The sequence below is a fragment of the Camelina sativa genome, chromosome 19, assembly GCF_000633955.1.
Source record: "Camelina sativa cultivar DH55 chromosome 19, Cs, whole genome shotgun sequence".
Lineage (NCBI taxonomy): Eukaryota > Viridiplantae > Streptophyta > Magnoliopsida > Brassicales > Brassicaceae > Camelina > Camelina sativa.
The window spans coordinates 10,058,140-10,077,058 of NC_025703.1; the positions used below are offsets into that span (position 1 = coordinate 10,058,140).

At 36.1% G+C, this 18,919-nt stretch overlaps 1 protein-coding gene and 1 pseudogene across 1 annotated transcript; both read left to right on the forward strand.

Annotated features, from left to right (window-relative positions):
* Nucleotides 521–1,888, forward strand: LOC104767643 (annotated as a pseudogene).
* Nucleotides 14,468–17,002, forward strand: LOC104765822. Its single transcript, XM_010489597.2, has 3 exons — nt 14,468–15,128; nt 15,500–15,844; nt 15,930–17,002. The coding sequence occupies exons 1-3, from the start codon at nt 14,649–14,651 to the stop codon at nt 16,554–16,556; spliced, it is 1,452 nt and encodes a 483-aa protein (XP_010487899.1). The 5' UTR covers nt 14,468–14,648; the 3' UTR covers nt 16,557–17,002.

An 18,919-nucleotide genomic window follows, 5' to 3' on the forward strand; every position in this document is an offset into this window, starting at 1 on the left:
GTCGAAATTTGCTCTGCATTGTTTATGAGCAAGTCAAAATGCTTGCTTTCCTGAAACTATTTATGTGGAGATCTTAAATTAAGCAAAGAATAGCTAAACTAATGTATCATTGCACTGAGAACGTCTCCTTCGCTACTAATATGTTTCTATTGCATCACGCAACACTAAGACATTTAAGATTATTGTTATGTTTCTCCCACACGGAAATAATACAAAAGGAGTTTCACAATCCATCTTCTTGATGAATTAGTCTCTTCACTTAACTACAAAGTAAAACTTTCATATTCTTTGCCCTCCAACTGAGACTAAATAGTGGTGTCCAGCAATAACACTGTTTTTCATACACACAATTGATGCTCTAATGATGAAATTTAAAGAAGGATATAGCGGTGATTAGAAAAAATTCTCTTGCTTTTCATATGCAGTATGCTTAGAGAAGGCCCAACTGAAGCCCATTAATGAATCCTTCGGATGAATATAATGTTTTTCTTTCAAAATTGCATGCATCGACACCGCCGACATGTCCGAAGGAGGAGGAAAATATGATATGACGACGTCTCAGTTGGAAGATGATCGGAAGGAGTTTATGGATTACTGGCGTACAGCGGCCAAATCCGATGTACGTAGTTCTTTCATTCTCGTATCTAATTTCTTCTTAGTTTTTCTTTCTAGGTTTTTTTGGGAGCAAGAACCTATTATTATTATTATTATTAAACTGAGAGATTATTTACTTTGCTTAGGGCTTGTTTACCCAAGATCTATGCTATGGTGGGGCTTCATCGTTACAATATGCTCAAGGTATAAAGAGCTTAATTAATTAGTCTCTTCCTCTTGCTACTCAATAAATATTAATTTTATACATACAAAAATAATTCTATAAATTTTTTATGAGGGGACAAACTTCCAGTACCGTGAAGAAATACAACAAGTCAATGAATTTGGTACGCTCTTTCTTCATAAATTCGGTTGCAATAGATCCTTCTAGTCAATTGCAGAAAACCTTTCAGCTTCGACTTGATGAAAAAAGTTTGGGAAATTTGGGTTTGAATGTCACTATTGCTAGACATAAAGATGAAGAGAAAGGTGACTGGATCACTTGTTCCTTTTTTTTTGTATTCAATCTCACTAGATGCTAGTAAATTGATTGATTGATTGTTATTAATGTTGCATATATAGTGATCACAAAGAAGCGTTTCATACCTCACTTTCAGGGTGAAGTAGCGGCCGATGCTTTCTACAAGGTGCATTGCCTGATTGGCCCTCAGTTGTTGATTTTAATGATGAAAAACGATTTTACCTAGTAAAATTTTGCTTAAGACACTAATGATGATCATAATCACTTCTTTTGTTTTTTGCTCATGATCAGTTAAGCAGTTATATGTTTTCATTGTTGCTTTTGTAGGTGAATGAATCAGACTTGCTAGCCAATGATTGGATTCGTTTGTACTTGGAACTTGCAGTTTGTGTACGTCATAGGACGCCTTCAGAGGTTTTGTATTTCTTTTGGCATAACAATTAATGAGATACCACGATCATTGCCATTGTTTTTTAATAATCATTAACAAGGTTTGGTTTTTGTCTCGAAACTCATGTTGTTGCATACAGAGGGATCTGTACAAGTTGCAGATTCTGAAAGTGGAAATAGAAACCAAGGAAGAAGATGTGTAGCCGCCAAATGCGAGACTCGAGGCCAAATGTGCAATTCTCTACATAACGTTTAAAGGGTTTGGCCGAGGCTCCGATTGGTGATGAGGTTGGTGAGCATGTTGAACGCAAAGCTATAGTTAGAGGAGTTATCAATGAGCGTTCAAAATACTTGACTCTACGAGGTGGGTTTTCGATTGGAGAAAAAGCTTTGAATACTGACGAAACCGTGACTCTCCCGTAGAGAGAAGAACGTTTGGACGATGAGCAGAGTTCTGAAAAGCGTTCTCGCTTAGACTAAGTTGTAAACCAAGTTAATTAGATCAGATAACAAACTAATTAAGTTATTTTGTTACTTTAGATAGTTTACATATGGATTTGTTTCTTTGTGGTATTTTTAAGTGTACTGTTTCTAAGTTTTAAAGCTTCGCTCCAAGGGTAAACCCAAGCTTGCCCTAGCTCAATTACGTTTCCATTCCAGTTTCCATCATCATCTACTTATACAAATAATAATTATAGCAAATAACATTTGCATGCATGCACTTAGTAGTTACTAGTTAGTACTTAGTTGAGTATTTTTGACTAGCTATTTTGTCTCTAAAGGAGTTACAGGCTTACAGCAACTCTGTGATAAATATGGACGTTGTGGACTAAATTCGGCAAATAAATCAAAAAATTTATGAGCACCAAAAGATATGAGGAGGACTACCGCAGACCCTTATCTGAGAGAGTTTCCCCTCCTAGACGACCTCCAGCCCCAACCAACTACACCCGCCACTACCAACCCCGACATCAGCCTTCTAGTCAATCTTATCATACACCTGCTGGGGTATCTAGAGGCTTGTCCCAGATTGTTACTCATCATAATTCTCTAAGTAAGCTCTCTGATAGGGATAGGCACTCTAAAGGAATCAACGGGCTTTCACCAAGGAGTGAGGACCATCGACCCCCGCCTCAACGTGAGACTTCTAGCTCTGTCCGACCTGTCCTATCTCATACTCCCTCTCCAAGGCCCCCACGGGTTCCTATGGCTCTACCTCCTAACCAAGAGTCAGTTGGAGCCCTTGTTTCTTCGCAAAACAGACGTCTCGCTCTCGAATGTATCTCTCTAGGCGAAGATGCTAGAACCTACTTGCAAGGTCAAGAGATCTCTGTTAATTCAAGTAGACTCCAGGACGTTGAGGTTCGGTATCTGGAGACTGGCGGTCACAGTAATGTTCATCTCTCACCTGTAAACTCACACTTAGTGGAAACTCCCGCATTCACACCAGAGAGAACCCCTGTTACACTCCGACTAGGACCTTCCTCAGCTTCAAATAAGAGGAAACAATCAAAAGGTCGTGCTGGTACCAGTAGACAAACTACTAAACCAACTCCAAAATCTGCTCCAAAACCTACAAGTAGGAGAAACGCCCCTCGAGCCCTAGCTAAACCAAGAGGAACACGAAGTCCTCTCCAAGGAGCGAGCATAAAGAAAGTTAACTCTGTCAGATCAACACATCCTCCTAGGAAACGCTTGTGCGTAAGTTCGTCTAGGCCTCTACCTTGTGATAAGGACACCCCGGGCACTAGCTCTAATCCAACGATGCAGCCTGCCATTAACTTAATTCTTGATGTTACAAGGGAAGTGGTGGATTTTCAATCCCCACTAAACCCTCTTCCTTAGTTATTTTAAGATGGAACTGCCAAGGTTTGAGAAGCAACCGGGCAGTTTGTCGTCTCAAGGAATTACATCGTTGTTTTTTCCCAGACTTTTTGTTTCTCATGGAGACTAAAAATGCAGATGATGTTATTGCTTCCTCTTTACAAGAACTTAGTTTCACTAATCATTCCACAGTTCCCCCCATTGGTTTAAGTGGTGGTTTGGCTCTCCTTTGGAAAGAAGGAATCTCTCTTGATATCTTAGATTCCTCTCCAAATCTTATTGATACAAAAGCTTCGTTCCAACAATGCTCCTCTTTCATCACATTTATTTACGGTCCTCCCCAACAAGAGAACATAGCTTCATTCTGGTCATAAATCTCAACTCTGGGCTCTCTTCGTGAGGATGCGTGGGTGCTTACTGGTGACTTTAATGATATCCTCAACAATGATGAGAAAGTAGGAGGCCCTCCACGTTGGGAAGGATCCTTTCTCAACTTCCGGAACTTCGTTTCCCAAAGTGGTTTATAGGACGTTAAGCATTCGGGAGAGGTCTTATCTTGGAGGAAAAAGCTGTATGATCATTTTATCCGCTCTCGACTAGATAGGTCTCTGGCTAACTGTTCATGGACAGAAGCCTTCCCCTTCGGTCGAAGCAAATACCTCTGCTTTGAGGGTTCAGATCACAGGCCGTTGGTCACCTTCTTCAACACTTCAGCTCGCAAAAAGAAGGGAATGTTTCGTTTTGATAGAAGACTCACTTCAAAGCCTGTGATAAGAGAACTGATTTCCAAGACATGGAAGGATCATGAGCCTGCAGAAGACCTTGTTATCGGTAAACTCAACAGATGCCGACAGGAAATCATTAAGTGGACAAAAGAGCAGCACCAAAACAGCAGCAAACTTATTAAAGATCTGCAGAAAGATCTAGATGAAGCTCTCTCCAATTCCTCTCCAAATGATGATCTGATTTCAAAAATCTCTTCAACCTTGGATCAGGCCTATAAGGATGAGGAGGTTTTTTGGAGACAATGAAGCAGACTGCAATGGCTTCAAGCTGGAGACAAAAACACGGCCTATTTCCATGCGATTACGAGAGGTAGAAGATCCATTAATGCTTTCTCTGTTATCGAAAATGAACAAGGAGAAGAGTTCTATGCAGAGGAACACATTACAGCCGTTTTTGCTAGCTACTATGGATCCATCTTTACCTCTAATGGTAATGATGACTTTCAAGTGGTTGAAGAAACCCTACAATCGTCTATCTCGCAATCAACTAATGATAGATTAACGGCTATTCCGGATAATGCTGAGATAAAGATTGTTGTCTTCTCAATACACCCTGGAAAGGCCACCAGTCCTGATGGATTCTCCTCTAGTTTTTACCAGACGTTCTGGGACATTATTGCAGATGATGTTTACCGAGACATTCGGAGCTTCTTTGTTACAAACTACTTGAATCCGCGTCAGAATGAAACACATGTTCGTTTAATTCCCAAAGTGACTACACCTAGAAGAGTTAGTGATTACAGACCCATTGCACTCTGTACCACTCATTACAAGATCATCGCTAAGATCTCACCAAGGGGCTACAACCCCTGTTACCTCAACTCATTTCACCCTTCCAATCCGCCTTTGTTCTAAATCGAGCCATCTCAGATAACGTCCTCATCACGCATGAGATCCTCCATTTTCTCCGGACAACAGTAGCCAAGAAATATTGCTCAATGGAGATTAAAACGGACATGAGCAAAGCTTACGACCGCATTGAATGAGGCTTTCTCAAAGCAGTCCTAAAGAAACTTGGTTTTAATGATAAACTGATATCTTGGATTCTCACTTGTGTTACCTTAGTATCCTACTCTTTCCTCATCAACGGAACTCCGCAAGGATCATTCATCCCCACCCGCGGTCTTCGTCAAGAAGACCCCCTCTACTCATACCTCTTCATCTTGTGTACTGAGGTTCTCTCCGGATTATGCGTTCAGACTCAAAATCAAGGCTTACTCCCCGGTATCAAAGTTTGTAGAGCAAGTCCTCCGATTAACCATCTTTTATTTGCAGATGATACTATGTTCTTTTGCAAATCAAGCGATGTGTGCTGCAAAAACCTGCTAAAGATTCTGAATACCTATGAAAAAACTTCAGGGCAATGCATCAATCTCAACAAGTCTACAATAACCTTCTCCTCAAAGATGCCAACTCACACTAAAGTCCGTGTTAGGTCTACTCTTAACATCTCACAAGAGGGAGGCCTCGGAAACTATCTTGGGCTCCCAGAGAACTTTGGCCGCAAGAAAAGGGATATTTTTGCATCCAATGTTGATAAAATCCGATAGAGAGCACACTGTTGGTCCTCTCGTTGTCTCTCTAGAGCAGGAAAACAAGTTCTCCTCCAAACTGTGCTCATTGCTCTCCCTGTGTATTCCATGTCCTGCTTCAAACTCCTTGTTTCACTCTACAAACAAATTCAATCCGTCTTCACCCGCTTCTAGTGGGATGATAAGCCCGATAAGAAGAAAATGTGTTGGGTCGCATGGGACTCTCTCACACAGCCCAAATATGCTGGTGGTTTAGGCTTTCGTGACGTAGAACAGTTCAATGATGCCCTACTTTCCAAAATAGGATGGAGATTACTCAACGAACCGGACAGGTTGTTAGCTAAAGTCCTCTTAAACAAATATTGCAGCTCATATACCTTTCTAACCTATTCCTCTTCCCCACGAGTAGCTTCCCACGGTTGGCGTAATATCCTCGTCGGTAGAGCTCTTTTAGTCAAGGGTTTAGGATGGGCGGTGGGTGATGGTGCTACTATCAATGTCTGGAACGATCTCTGGTTGTCTCTCTCCCAACCTAAACATCCCTTTGGTCCTCCAACTGAAGCAACTGCAGAACTTACAGTTCGTGATCTTATTTTTCAAGACTCCAATGACTAGAATGTGGACGTAATTCGTCATCTCTTACCTGAAAAGTCAGGGTCTTACTCTTCCAAAACAGGTTATGCTCTGGCAAAACAGTTTCCCCAACAGCCTATCGGAGACAGTTTTAACTGGTCTAAACTTATTTGGAACGCAAGGTTGCCTCCCAAACTAAGGACGTTCCTATGGAAAGTTGTAGTTGGTGCACTTGCAGTCGGCTCCAATCTGGCGAAGAGAGGCCTTACTGAAACTGTAAGGTGTAAGAAATGAGGTGCTTTTGAGGACGAAATGCATGTGTTTTTACATTGCAGTTTTGCAGGGGATGTTTGGAACTTAGCTCCCTTCACATCCCATCTAAACCCTCTCCCACTTCCCACCCCCAAACTCCTGTTGCAAAAGCTAGCTCAACTCATTTCCCTTCCTCCATCGGGTGTGGCTCTTACTCCACTAGCCCCCTGGATTTTGTGGAATCTCTGGAAAGCTCGGAACCTCAACCTCTTTGAAGGATGCCTTTATTCTGCAAATGAGGTGATTCTGAAGGCAATTTTTGATGCAAAACAGTGGCAGAACGCCCAACTTGAAGTCCCTCCACAACAATCCTACCTTCCCCCTCATGTGATTCCACCAAACACAATTGATGCTCACGTTTGCTTTGTTGATGCAGCTTGGTGTCCAATTACAGGCAATAGTGGGGCAGGATGGATTATCGAGGATGCATCTGGCTTAACCATTTCATAGGCAACGAGGTCGCGTTCTTTTGTACCTTCTGCTCTAGTTGCAGAAGCCTTGGCGTTTCGAAGCGCTCTGACTCACATCTCTTCACTCGCTCATAACTCTCAAATCTGATCTTTCAAGATCTGTTCAGACTCCCAAGTCCTCATCAAACTACTCAACTCTATTGGTAGTCTCAAGGAGCTCAAAAAAAATCAAAAAATATATGCATGGTTTAATACTCTGATTTATACCATTGGAGAAGTATTAAATAGCCCAAATACAACTCTGCTTTTTCACAAGCCTTTAGCTAGTCTCCTTTCCGGTATAAAATTCCATATTATCAAAACCAAATGTAGTGGGAAAAAAAAAAATCTTACGAAGATTTAGATGATTACTTAAATTCTCTAGAGTAGATTATTTTAAATTTAATGGTTCGTTAATATGCGTAGAGGAAATTATTTATATTTTGTGCAACTACAATATATTACTTATATCGTTAAATCTTAACATTTTATGGATAAGAAATACTGAAAAGTCATTTGAACACCTACTTGTAAACGTTTGGATGCCTACTTGTTTCTAATTGCTGACTTATTGTGTTCCCTATCATAGTCTAAATCCACTATATATATGTTTGGCCGTTTGGATGACCAATATTCTTTGGTTTCATACTCTTCTTCTAACCTTTTTTGAATAAAGCTTGAGGGCCGGCTAATACAATTCTACCAATGAGACGAATCAATAAAATAAAATCAAAGACAAATTGTTTTTTAGTATATAATTAGTTAATTACAAAGACTAACCACTTCGTCTTTTATAGAACGACCAATATTACAGAGATACATATGGTCCCTACCATCGAATTATCTTTAGTACACAAATGAGTCATTCTTTTTAATTGTACAAAGACAATTTTAATTTATTTTTTTTCCATCGACCTAGAAATAAAATAAGTCCTACCTTAGCTGTAACCACTATCACACCCTGAAAAAGTTAACGCGTATGCGTTTTTATTCTTTTTTTCTCTTCTTAGCTCTTTTGACCATTCGAAACGAATTTCAAAGACATTCACGTGCAGCTTGTCCTTCTATATTTCTCACGCTTCAAACGTTATTAATTATCATATTAAGTTATAATAACTATCTTCAGATTACTTATTTATTCTTGAGTAGGAGCATAATTAGTTAACGGCATCACTAGACTTTTAAATCATTCAACATCGAGCTTCCATCAATCAATCTCTAGAGTCTAGAATCTAGATTATGGTTTTACTTTATGAATACGAATATATTCTTCACAAGTAGTATACAAGATTGACACTATGGTTAGGCCTCATTTAAACATATGATCGATTCAGAAGCTCGGGTGCTTACACTCTTACAGTGCTAGTGTGGTTGCATGCCTCGGAGTCATAATTAGTAACATATATCGGTATAATTAACCGTATAAGTGTAACTATCAGAATCAAATCATTAATCAATAAATAAACTAGTTGATTATGACTCAGAAAAGAAATAGTTGATCAAATTCTTTAAGACTAAAAAGTTCTCATCACATGGTATGATATGAGATAGAGACATATAAGTTCGAAATTAATTGCTACGCAACCTTTTAGGAAATGTTTTTGTTAATTATTTTGTTCGTGGGGAGATGAAATCATTAATATTCACATATGAATTAATCAAGTATAGAGTATAAATGTATAATGAACACTCATGGTTTCAACGGATGTTGAAGCCACAACTACTAAGAGGGGGGTATTCAACTTATATTTTAAAAGATTTGGTAGGATTTTAACATTTTAGGATTTTGAAAGATTTTAAGAGATTTTTAGGAGATTTGATTGTGTTTTAGATTTTTTTATTTTTATTTTTAGAAAATGAAATGTGATTTTATGAGATTCTATAAGATTTTATAGTAATTTCCAATACGCAGAAAACAATTCTATAGCAAAATATTTGTGAAGTTATGCTGAAGCCTCAACACATCGCCTCTTATTAATTAATCGCTTATTTGTGAAGTTGTAAGAGAGACACCACCACAGAGTCTAAATCCTGCAACAAAGAAACAAAGCTTTAAGTGAGATGAAGAACAGAGGAAGAAACTAAGTGAAGAAGATGAGTAAAAGCCAACAAGGAAGAAATGTCGTAGAGAATGAGAGAGAGAAGGAAACGATCAAGAACCAAAAGAGAGAGAGAAGCAAACATAACTGTGAGGAAAAAAAAGAAACAAAGATATTAGAAGAAGTAAAATAATCTGATTTTTCTCACTGAATGAATCAAGTCACTGTACAAACATATATATGGTGAAGCTGAATTACTATACAACAATGGACTTAACGTCTAACAAACAAGCTCAGTTAAGCTATGTTAACGTCTCTATTATGTGTCCGTTAACTCCAACACATCGCCTCTTCTTCATATAGTTTAATAAAAGAGAAGCAAACGTGAAACGTGAATGTGACCAAAACAGAGGAAACAAAGTGTCGTGAATGAAAACAATCTAAAATAACGCATAGTCCTGAAGATTTGCCGTCTCTGTCTTCACCGTGTGGCATCGATCTCGTCCGTCGGAGCATAGCCTTTGCAAGTGGATTTGGTGTCTGATTCGGAGTGAGTCGTGTTTGTTTTGCTCGGCTTATCCCTTCGTCTCGTATAGATGCTAAAGCCTCACCACTCTAGCCTCTCTCCTTCGGATAGGTATTCTTGACAATGCTTCCGGTAATTTTCAGTTTTGGTCATCTTCCTCAACGATAAGGCTTGGCGATAGAATGGACGTTTCTCTGTTGGTCAAATATGTCTGAAGACAACAGCATATCTTTTAGGAGAGTGTCCTTTGTGATGCGTCGGGTGTTTGGTTATTGTCTTGGGGTCTCCATTCTGAGCTTACCAGTAGCTCCAGTGTTACTGCTTTGGTGATGTTTTGGCTGCCGGTGGTGGTTCTTTATAACATATCCTTTTCGTGAGTATATCACTGGTATATCTTGTTTATTGGTTTGCTTTTTTCCCTGATATTGGTTGTGTTTTGTTGCTGCTGGTGCTTTGAGTTGAGGTTAGCGTCGCAATGAGTGGCTTCTAGTGGTTAACAGGTGGAGAAGGTGTCTGCTGGTCTGCGGAGATTATAGTTGCCTGAGTTATTTTTTATGACTGTTTTTTTTTAATGAAATCTTTTAAAATTCTAGCTCAAAGGTATGATTTTGAGAGAATTAATTTTCAACTAAAAAACAAAAAAAAAGTCTCCTAGAATCATTCAAAGTAGCATTCTTAAAAAAGTTGTAATATTTTGAATAACAAGAGATTTGAAGTTGGTTTTATAAACAACTGATTGAATAACAAGAGATTCTGAATTATTTTAAAGGATTTTATAAAAATCTTAATTGAATAACATAGGATTTCATAAGATTTTTTAAAATCCTCAGTTGAATAACAAAGGATTTTAAGAATACTTTAAAATCTTTTAAAATATAAGTTGAATACCCCCCTCTAAATTACTAATTGACCATTAATTAATTAACAACAACTTTATACGTCAGTTTCTTTATCTATATATATACTTTCCGCGCGTCCATTCAACATTTTTACGTATCTAAAGAAAAAAATATCCACCATTCAACATTTTTACGTAACTAAAAAAAAAAATCCATTATGTATTACATAAAAAGTTGAATTTTAGAATTTATTATACATCGATCACGTTAAATATGGGTAAAAGCGGGTTTTAATTAAAAATATATTTAAATCACAAAGAGTACTATTTTAGGTTATTTCACACATATTAGTATATTACAAACTATTAACATTTGTACTATAGCATTTATGAATATATTTTTGTTTTTGACTTAAAAAAATTATAGTATTTTAATCTATTTCATAAAAAATTGACATTATATGTAAAATCTGGCATCTAATATATATATATTTAAACATTGTTGTGTGTCACAAATATTAAGTTTTGAATAACAAAGTTCAAGTAGACAATAATCTCGTACTTATCTGACCGGTCATCATATCGAAAGAAAAAAGTTTCATATCAATATTTGAAAAGTTTCAAATAACATCAATATTTTAGCTGAATAGAGTTATTAGAACAAATTTAAGAATGCTAATATGTACATTGTTTTCATAGATTAAAGACAATATATTTTCTAATTACATTATTAATATGTTCATTCTATTTAAGGAAATCACCAAACAAAAATGGTGAATAATGAAAAATAGTAGAATCACATTTTTTTTTTGTTAAAGTATCACATTTTTTTTAACGTGTAAATTGTATACCATGACCACCATTAAAATTCAGAATGAATATTTTTTTTTAAACAATTTTATTCCTAACAAGTGATATACCAGCTATGCATGTTGGCATCGCTTTTATTTTTTATTCAGCTGATCTTCACTTATTTGTACAAGCAGAAACGAAAAAGCTATGATAAGTGTTCCCCTACTCTAAATAGTATAGGAATGAACTGATATTTTCTCCTCGTTTTTGTTTTCCGTTTCACTCAATCACAGACGCCTCCATTTCGTGAATGCGCGACACTAAACTAGTCCTCCAATATGTTATCCGAGAAGCCAAATTCATATTCACATAATGCCCTAACCATGTTTAAAAAAAACAAAACAAAAAAAAAGAGATACCATTATACAGTAAAACCTCTATAAATTAATACTCTATAAATTAGTAAACACTATAAATTAATAAATTTTGTTAGTCCCAAATCGGACCAGTGTAAAAAATAACAAAATTTGATAAGATAATAAGATAATATTTTTTCTGAAATCCCCATGTAAAATATGGTCCCAATAATATCATAAATTAATAATCATGTAAATTTACATATATATAATGTACGTAAAGAAAAAAAAATATAATGTATGTTTCTCCTAAAGCTCATACCTACAAAATAACTGTTATGTTGTATTTTCAAAATATAATGATATAAAATCTTTTGTAACATGTCATAAATATAGCTACATTTTTTTAAAGTTTTCAATTTTTAGATATCCATCATTTACATTTCGATAGTTTGATTGACTATTAAAATAAAACAATCTATATTATTATTCATAATTTTAATTTTATGTATGTCATGTGTATAGGTGAATTTGTCTATTGTATTTGTAATTTATTGTTAATAATGTTTTCTAAATATTAAAAATTCAATTTCAATACCATAAAATTTTGAATATCCGAAATTTTTGTTAAAATTGTCTCAATTCATAATTTTAAAAATTTAAACTATTAAAAATATATCTATAAATTAATAATTATTAATTTACACTATAAATTAATAATTAATAATTTATAGATAAATTAATATCACTATAAATTAATAAAATATCTTAGTCCCAACATTATTAATTTATAGAGGTTTTACTGTATATATGGAGGAGTTACAGAGTATTTCTTTCTCGTGAGAGATTACATTAGAGGAACATCCAAGAGATTGAACTTAAACCGGTTGGAAATTTGAAAACCAGAGATAGAGATAAGTGTCTTGCGGTGATCTTGGTGGAGTAGACTTGTCTTCATTGTCTAGACCCAGTAGACGTCTTCTTAGAGTTAGTTGAATTTGCTTGCGAATCGAGTCCTCTATTCGGTAGGTAGTTGATTGAAGCCTAGCGTTCCTTTCCGCCCAAATATTGTATAGTATAGCCTGAAACAGAAGCTTACAAATGGTGTTAATCTTCCTGTTTGATGTAGGAGATTTGATCCAATCCAGTAAGGCAAGGAAGTTAGACGATTGCGGTGGAACCAGGGGAGCAAAGAAATCGAGCCAAAGAACTTTAGAGAAGGGGCATTGAAAGAAGAGATGGTCCCTTGATTCATCTTCCTGCCCTAACCATGTTGATATGAGGAGTGTGTTCAATCATTATTATTACATTACAGAACGAAAGTGTTAATTGTAAAACCATTAGAAACAGACTTCTGCTACTCCTCCGCTCCGGAAACAGGAAATATGCCGACATCCTTGTGCTGTGGTTCTCCGGTAGAACTTAGAACTGGCTGTTCGAAACTCAAAAACTTCTTGGTTTATTAAACTTTATAACTATGTTGTAAGAAATAGTTTTTTTGGTGAATAAAATTTTACATTCATTTCAAAAAAAAAAAAAAAAAGACAAATCACATTTTTTTATAATATAAAGATATATAAGGAAGAGTTGCTATCTTTACGCAATTGGCCAATAAAAACATACACAAATGGTTGTTCTGTCTGTCGGATAAAGAAGAAACCTCTCCTAAGACCTCTTTTTTGTTCCTTTCTCTTGAAGTAAACACACAACTCAAATACTATCTCTTTATATCTCCATGTTTGTAAATAAATTAATATCTTCAATCATCCTCAGTATCGACATACTTTATTAGCTAGAACTGCAAAAGATTTACTTGATTAGAATGTTTCTTTCCTATTCGCAAAAATATTATTGTTCAATGGTTGGGGGGAAAAAAAAGAATGAAGAAATTGCCATGTGATGCGTGTATTTTCTATTATGTCAGGACAAGAAACTCAAGACTTGTTACGAGATCGGGTACCAGCACCATATTTATCTAGATCAATGATCGATTTTAATAGAACTTGAAGATCAATGATAAATTTGAAAGTATCTAGTTATCTACCATCTAGTAATTAAGCTGCATTCAAGTTTTACATGATACTTATGGAATTTCTACTTAAGAAGTACTGTATCGTGATTTTTGTTAGGGTCTAAAATATGATATAAATATAAGTAGATAGAAAATGTCTTATCATGTGAATTAAGGGTAGGAACGAATTGCACAATCTATAAAAATCGTTGTATTCCTTTTGTCATTGTAATTTGTAAGGATTTTCTAAAGGTCTTGATGAATGATGATTAGCCTGAGATCTAAAGATTCAAACCATTTGGAAGCAAAAAACGAATTTATTACCATAGAGAGGAAACAATATATAAACCAAACAGTAGAAGAGGCCGACATTTTTGTACAATAACATTTATAGAAATGTTTGTAAACAAACAGTACAAATATATTGCAAACCTAATTTGTTTTTATTTATTTATTAAATTTGTTGTAAGATGTACACATATCGTTTTGTTGACATCATACAAATCGAATTGTAGGCTACAGGTGAAAAAAAAAAAGAAGTAGGTTTAACAGTTCTGTCCCTAATTTACCGCTGCCACTTTACTACTTTTATTTATTTTTCACTGCGAAAACTTAACGAAACTGTCCTTTTTTTTTAATTATTCCTGAAAACTTAACGAAAACTGTTAAATGAAAAGAGAAAGAGATCGTCCAGTGTCCACCATCCTTTAACGGCGCTAACAAACTCCCCACAGAGTGTTTGTTTCTCCTGCGAGTACTTTTTACTCGCCATCTCTCGCCGTTCACGTGTCCCTCATGCGTAAGCCAGGTTGGAAAGAACATCTCACCGGCGCGTGTACTTGTCAAATCGCGCGTGGCGTTCCCCAAACTAGAAATTCCACAAACAACTGAAGGGTAAAATAGTCATTTACAACAGATCACTGTCTTCTTCTTCTTCTTCCTCTTCCCCTTCTTAAAAAAAAAAAGGGTTAAATAAAGAGACTCTCTCTTCTTCACTTCGCGAACTCACACACACAATAACTCTCTCTCTTTCTCTCTCTCGTTAAAGAGTAAAGACCCATTTTTGTATCGTTGTTATAAAGCTTACGTTTACTAACTACGAAGAAGAAGAAGCAAAAAGCTTAGTTTTTTTTTTTTTTTACTGAAATGGAGAAAAAACAAGGCTTTTTCTCAGCTCTCAGAGACGAAGTTGTGAGAGGTCTGTCGCCGTCAAGATCTAGAACAAGGTCTCGTTCCGTTAGTCCAGCTCGTTCTAATTCGCCCATGTCAGCTCTCACTTGGGGGAGAAAAAATATCACCGGAGGAGGAGGTGGCGGCGGAGGTTACTATTTAGCTCAACCGGAGCAGTTAATCGGGAGATCCGGAAGTTTGAGACCTGTAATGGAAGGTCCTGATCCAGATGAAGGAGGAGGAGGTGGGAATCTAGGAGAATCTAAACGACTCGGGTCGGGTTTAGGTGATTGGGTTAAAGGGCAGCTTTCTCGTGCTCCGTCTGTTGCTGCCACGGCGGCTTATCGGAGAAATGATCTGAGACTTCTTTTGGGAGTAATGGGTGCTCCTCTTGCTCCTATTCATGTCTCTTCCTCTGATCCTTTGCCTCACCTTAGTATCAAAAACACTCCAATCGTTAGTCTCTCTCTCTCTCTCTCTTCTTCTTCTTCTAAAGTTCAGATTTTTTTTCTTTTCCATCATTTTCAATGGATTTGATTTTAGAAATTTTCTTCAGATTTACATTTTTTATTTAATTTGAATTATTTAGTTCTTCAGAATGTTTTTCATTGGTCGTTGGTTGGTGGAAATTGATGTCATATTCTTTGGTGGGATTTGATATTTTTTGCTTACAAACTAGTTTAGTTATTGAGAGTATTAAACAAAAAAAAAAAAAAAAAAGTTTTGATTTTTATCTCTTTGGTTTCTTCTTCTGAGCTTTATTTGAAGACTTTTTACTGTTCATCATTGTACTGATTCTTTCTTCTTCTTCTTACTGTTTTTTGCAGGAAACATCATCTGCTCAGTATATTCTTCAACAGTACACTGCAGCTTCTGGTGGTCAGAAGCTACAGAACTCCATTAAAAACGCTTATGCTATGGGGAAACTCAAGATGATCACTTCAGAGCTTGAAACGGCTACTAGAACTGTTAGGAATCGAAACCCATCTAAAGCTGAGACTGGTGGTTTTGTTCTTTGGCAAATGAATCCTGATATGTGGTACGTTGAGCTTGCTGTTGGTGGTAGTAAAGTTCGTGCTGGCTGTAACGGCAAGCTTGTTTGGCGACACACTCCTTGGCTTGGTTCTCATACCGCTAAAGGACCTGTGAGGCCTCTCCGCCGTGGACTTCAGGTAAGTTGACTCTTTTTTAAGTTTTGATTTTTTTCGAGAGATCATAGAGATCCTTAGTGTTTTATTTGGTTTGTGGTTGATTCAGGGACTAGATCCGAGAATAACTGCTGCAATGTTTGCGGAAGCCAAGTGTATAGGAGAGAAGAAGGTGAATGGTGAAGATTGCTTCATTTTGAAGCTATGCACTGACCCTGAAACTCTAAAGGCCAGAAGCGAAGGACCAGCTGAGATCATAAGGCACGTTCTCTTTGGCTACTTCAGTCAGAAAACAGGACTCTTAGTTCACATTGAGGATTCACATTTGACCCGGATCCAGTCCAACGGTGGAGATACTGTTTTCTGGGAGACCACTTACAACTCTTCCCTAGACGATTACCGCATGGTCGAAGGGATCATGATCGCTCACTCGGGACACTCGGTTGTGACCCTTTTCAGATTTGGGGAAGTGGCGATGAGCCACACGAGGACGAAGATGGAAGAAAGCTGGACTATTGAAGAAGTTGCGTTTAACGTTCCTGGTCTATCTCTCGATTGCTTTATACCACCAGCTGATCTCAAGACCGGTTCTTTAACAGAATCCTGTGAGTACCCACAAGAGGAAAGAGGGAAGAACAACACGCTCGCATTGTCTGCTGCGCACAGGGCCAAAGTTGCAGCCTTGGAGAATGGGAGCTTTGAAGATCACCGCCCGGTTTGGCATACTGATGTCTAACGTTTAAAGAGAGCTTATGACTAAAAACAATCCTTGAAGGTAGCATTAGCCGATGACTTTCAGATGAAAAAAAGATCAGATGCAATGTGTTCATACGCCGGTAACTTAAGCTAACCCACTTTTAGCAGCTTTATTGATTAGGAATCAGGTTTGTTAGCATAACCGATGATTCACGGGTTCAAACCGAACTCAAATGAATCATCCTTTTTTACTCTAAATCTCTGGTGAATGAGATGGAGTTTGGATTTGGTTTTACTTATCTTTCAGTTTGGGTTTATTTTTTAAATTCTCACCTTCAATATTTTTTGAGTAAGGTGAAGGCAAGAGAAGGAGAATTGCCCTGCTTTACCTATAGCATTAAGTGTTTGTTGTTACCCCCTAACTATGAATCTTGAATTGTTCATCTCTCTTTTTCAATCTATGGAGATATGTTTGGTTTTTCGCTTTTTCTGATCTTCCATTCTTTTGTTGATAATGGCCTCTGGCCTCTCTGCCATGATATGATTCAATATCCTCCTGGCCACTTGTTGAAGAAAGTGCAGAACATAATGTGAACAAAACAAGAAAGATGCCAAAGAGAAAATGACATTTTCACACTCATCAAGATAATGTAAAAATGGTGTTTTTGGATTTGGTCTTTGGGGTTTAATCAACAGTAATAATAATGTGAACATAGATAAACTCAGCTCCTAGTTGTTTGGCATTTGGCAACGAGAAAGAGATAGAGATGACCCCTCGAGAGTCGCGTACACACGGCCACATTTATGACTATTTACACTCAAGATCTCATTTGCATGGCTTTAACAATTTTTCGAATATAAGTCAGTTAGTTAACCATAAAATATTTTGATATTTCTTGATACGAAGTTGAGTTTTCTGTTTCGCTTTGTTATGTTTGCTGGAAGATATTTAATACTACTTGTTAAACCACCATCGAATTACTAAATATTTCTTTGGATGTATACAATTAATTGATGTGGGGATGAGATCTTATAAATGAATAAGAGGGTCCATTTTGACTCTTCTTTGAATGAATGCTCGGGGACTATCTTTCTGCTTTTGGTAAAATTAATGACTTTTTTTGTTCTGATTACAACTGTCCTCCTTTTACTTTTTTTTTTCTTCTGTTCTATATCTCACTCTCTTCTAGTATATATAAGAAAATAGAGATAATCCTTTACTTTTTTTTTTCAATATCTCACTCTCTTCTAGTGTATAAGAAAATAGAGATAACCATATAAGAGGAGGATATATTATAGTATTCTTAATAGTAGTATTGTATTGTTGCTTTGATGTTTTCAATAGAGAGGATTGTAAATGATTCATGATTGTCGTCCTTTAGTAGTGGGCACCTCATGTTGCAAAATTCGCAGTCCCTTCGCTTATAAGATATGCCTTTTTCTTCTTCTCTTTTGGGTAAAAAGTATATGAGGTAATCTTTTTTTTTTTTTTGAAAAGTTTTGTAAAAAAGAGAGAAATCAAAAAAAATCTTATAGTTTAGCATTTATGTGATTACAATGAACCATTATTTTAAAGAATGTTGAATTTCTTCATTTTAACTACTACTAGCTATCCATATTCTTATGATTTATAACAATATTTATTTATTTTCATAAAAGAATGTGATGGAATCACAAAGAATTTTATGCATTAATGTACATTAATAAGTATATTTGGATTAATAAGTTTGTTCCAATTTCAACATCAATATCGCAAAAAGTTGCCACTCTCACGTTTTGAATTTGAACCTCTTTATTAGAAAAGCATCGTTTACTTTGTATCAAATGCTTTATAAAAAAGCTAATAACATATGATCCAAATTAAAGTCCAAGTAGACCCAAACTTGAAGATCATTGCATAACTCAATTATGATTAGAAAAAACATATATTCCAAATCAGAGTAGTTGGCTACGAAGATTCAAAATTTATTACGAAAATAACTTTCTTAAATTTTGCAGATCAAACAAGCAATTAATCATGATACTATAATAAACCTAGCGACAGAAATACAAGGACCAAGTGACAATTTAGCGATCAAGAAATGATGAATTATTTTACTTTATATGTAGTTAAATCAATTAGATTTCAATAAAATCCAAATGGCTTCAAGAGAATAAACAAACTAATGACCTCCAACAACGAAGGAGACCATGCTGTATACATCAAAGTATTTAATAAATATGTTATTATTTAGTCTATATATATATATATATTAATATCTGATAATCATGTAATAAACAAAAATAGCTCAAACCGGTTTTAGAAACAGTGTTTTACTATCTTTTTTTTGGTAGAATACAGTGTTTCACTATTGCCACTTTGCCAGAGTCAAGTTCATGTTTGGCTTGAAGAATCATAATTTA

What these genes read in the sequence shown, in the direction of transcription:
- LOC104765822 (XM_010489597.2), top strand. Translation starts at nt 14,649, where the DNA reads ATGGAGAAAAAACAAGGCTTTTTCTCAGCTCTCAGAGACGAAGTTGTG. An exon ending in GTATCAAAAACACTCCAATC is followed by an intron (nt 15,129 to 15,499) that starts GTTAGTCTCTCT and finishes TGTTTTTTGCAG; the next exon opens with GAAACATCATCTGCTCAGTA. An exon ending in CTCTCCGCCGTGGACTTCAG is followed by an intron (nt 15,845 to 15,929) that starts GTAAGTTGACTC and finishes TGGTTGATTCAG; the next exon opens with GGACTAGATCCGAGAATAAC.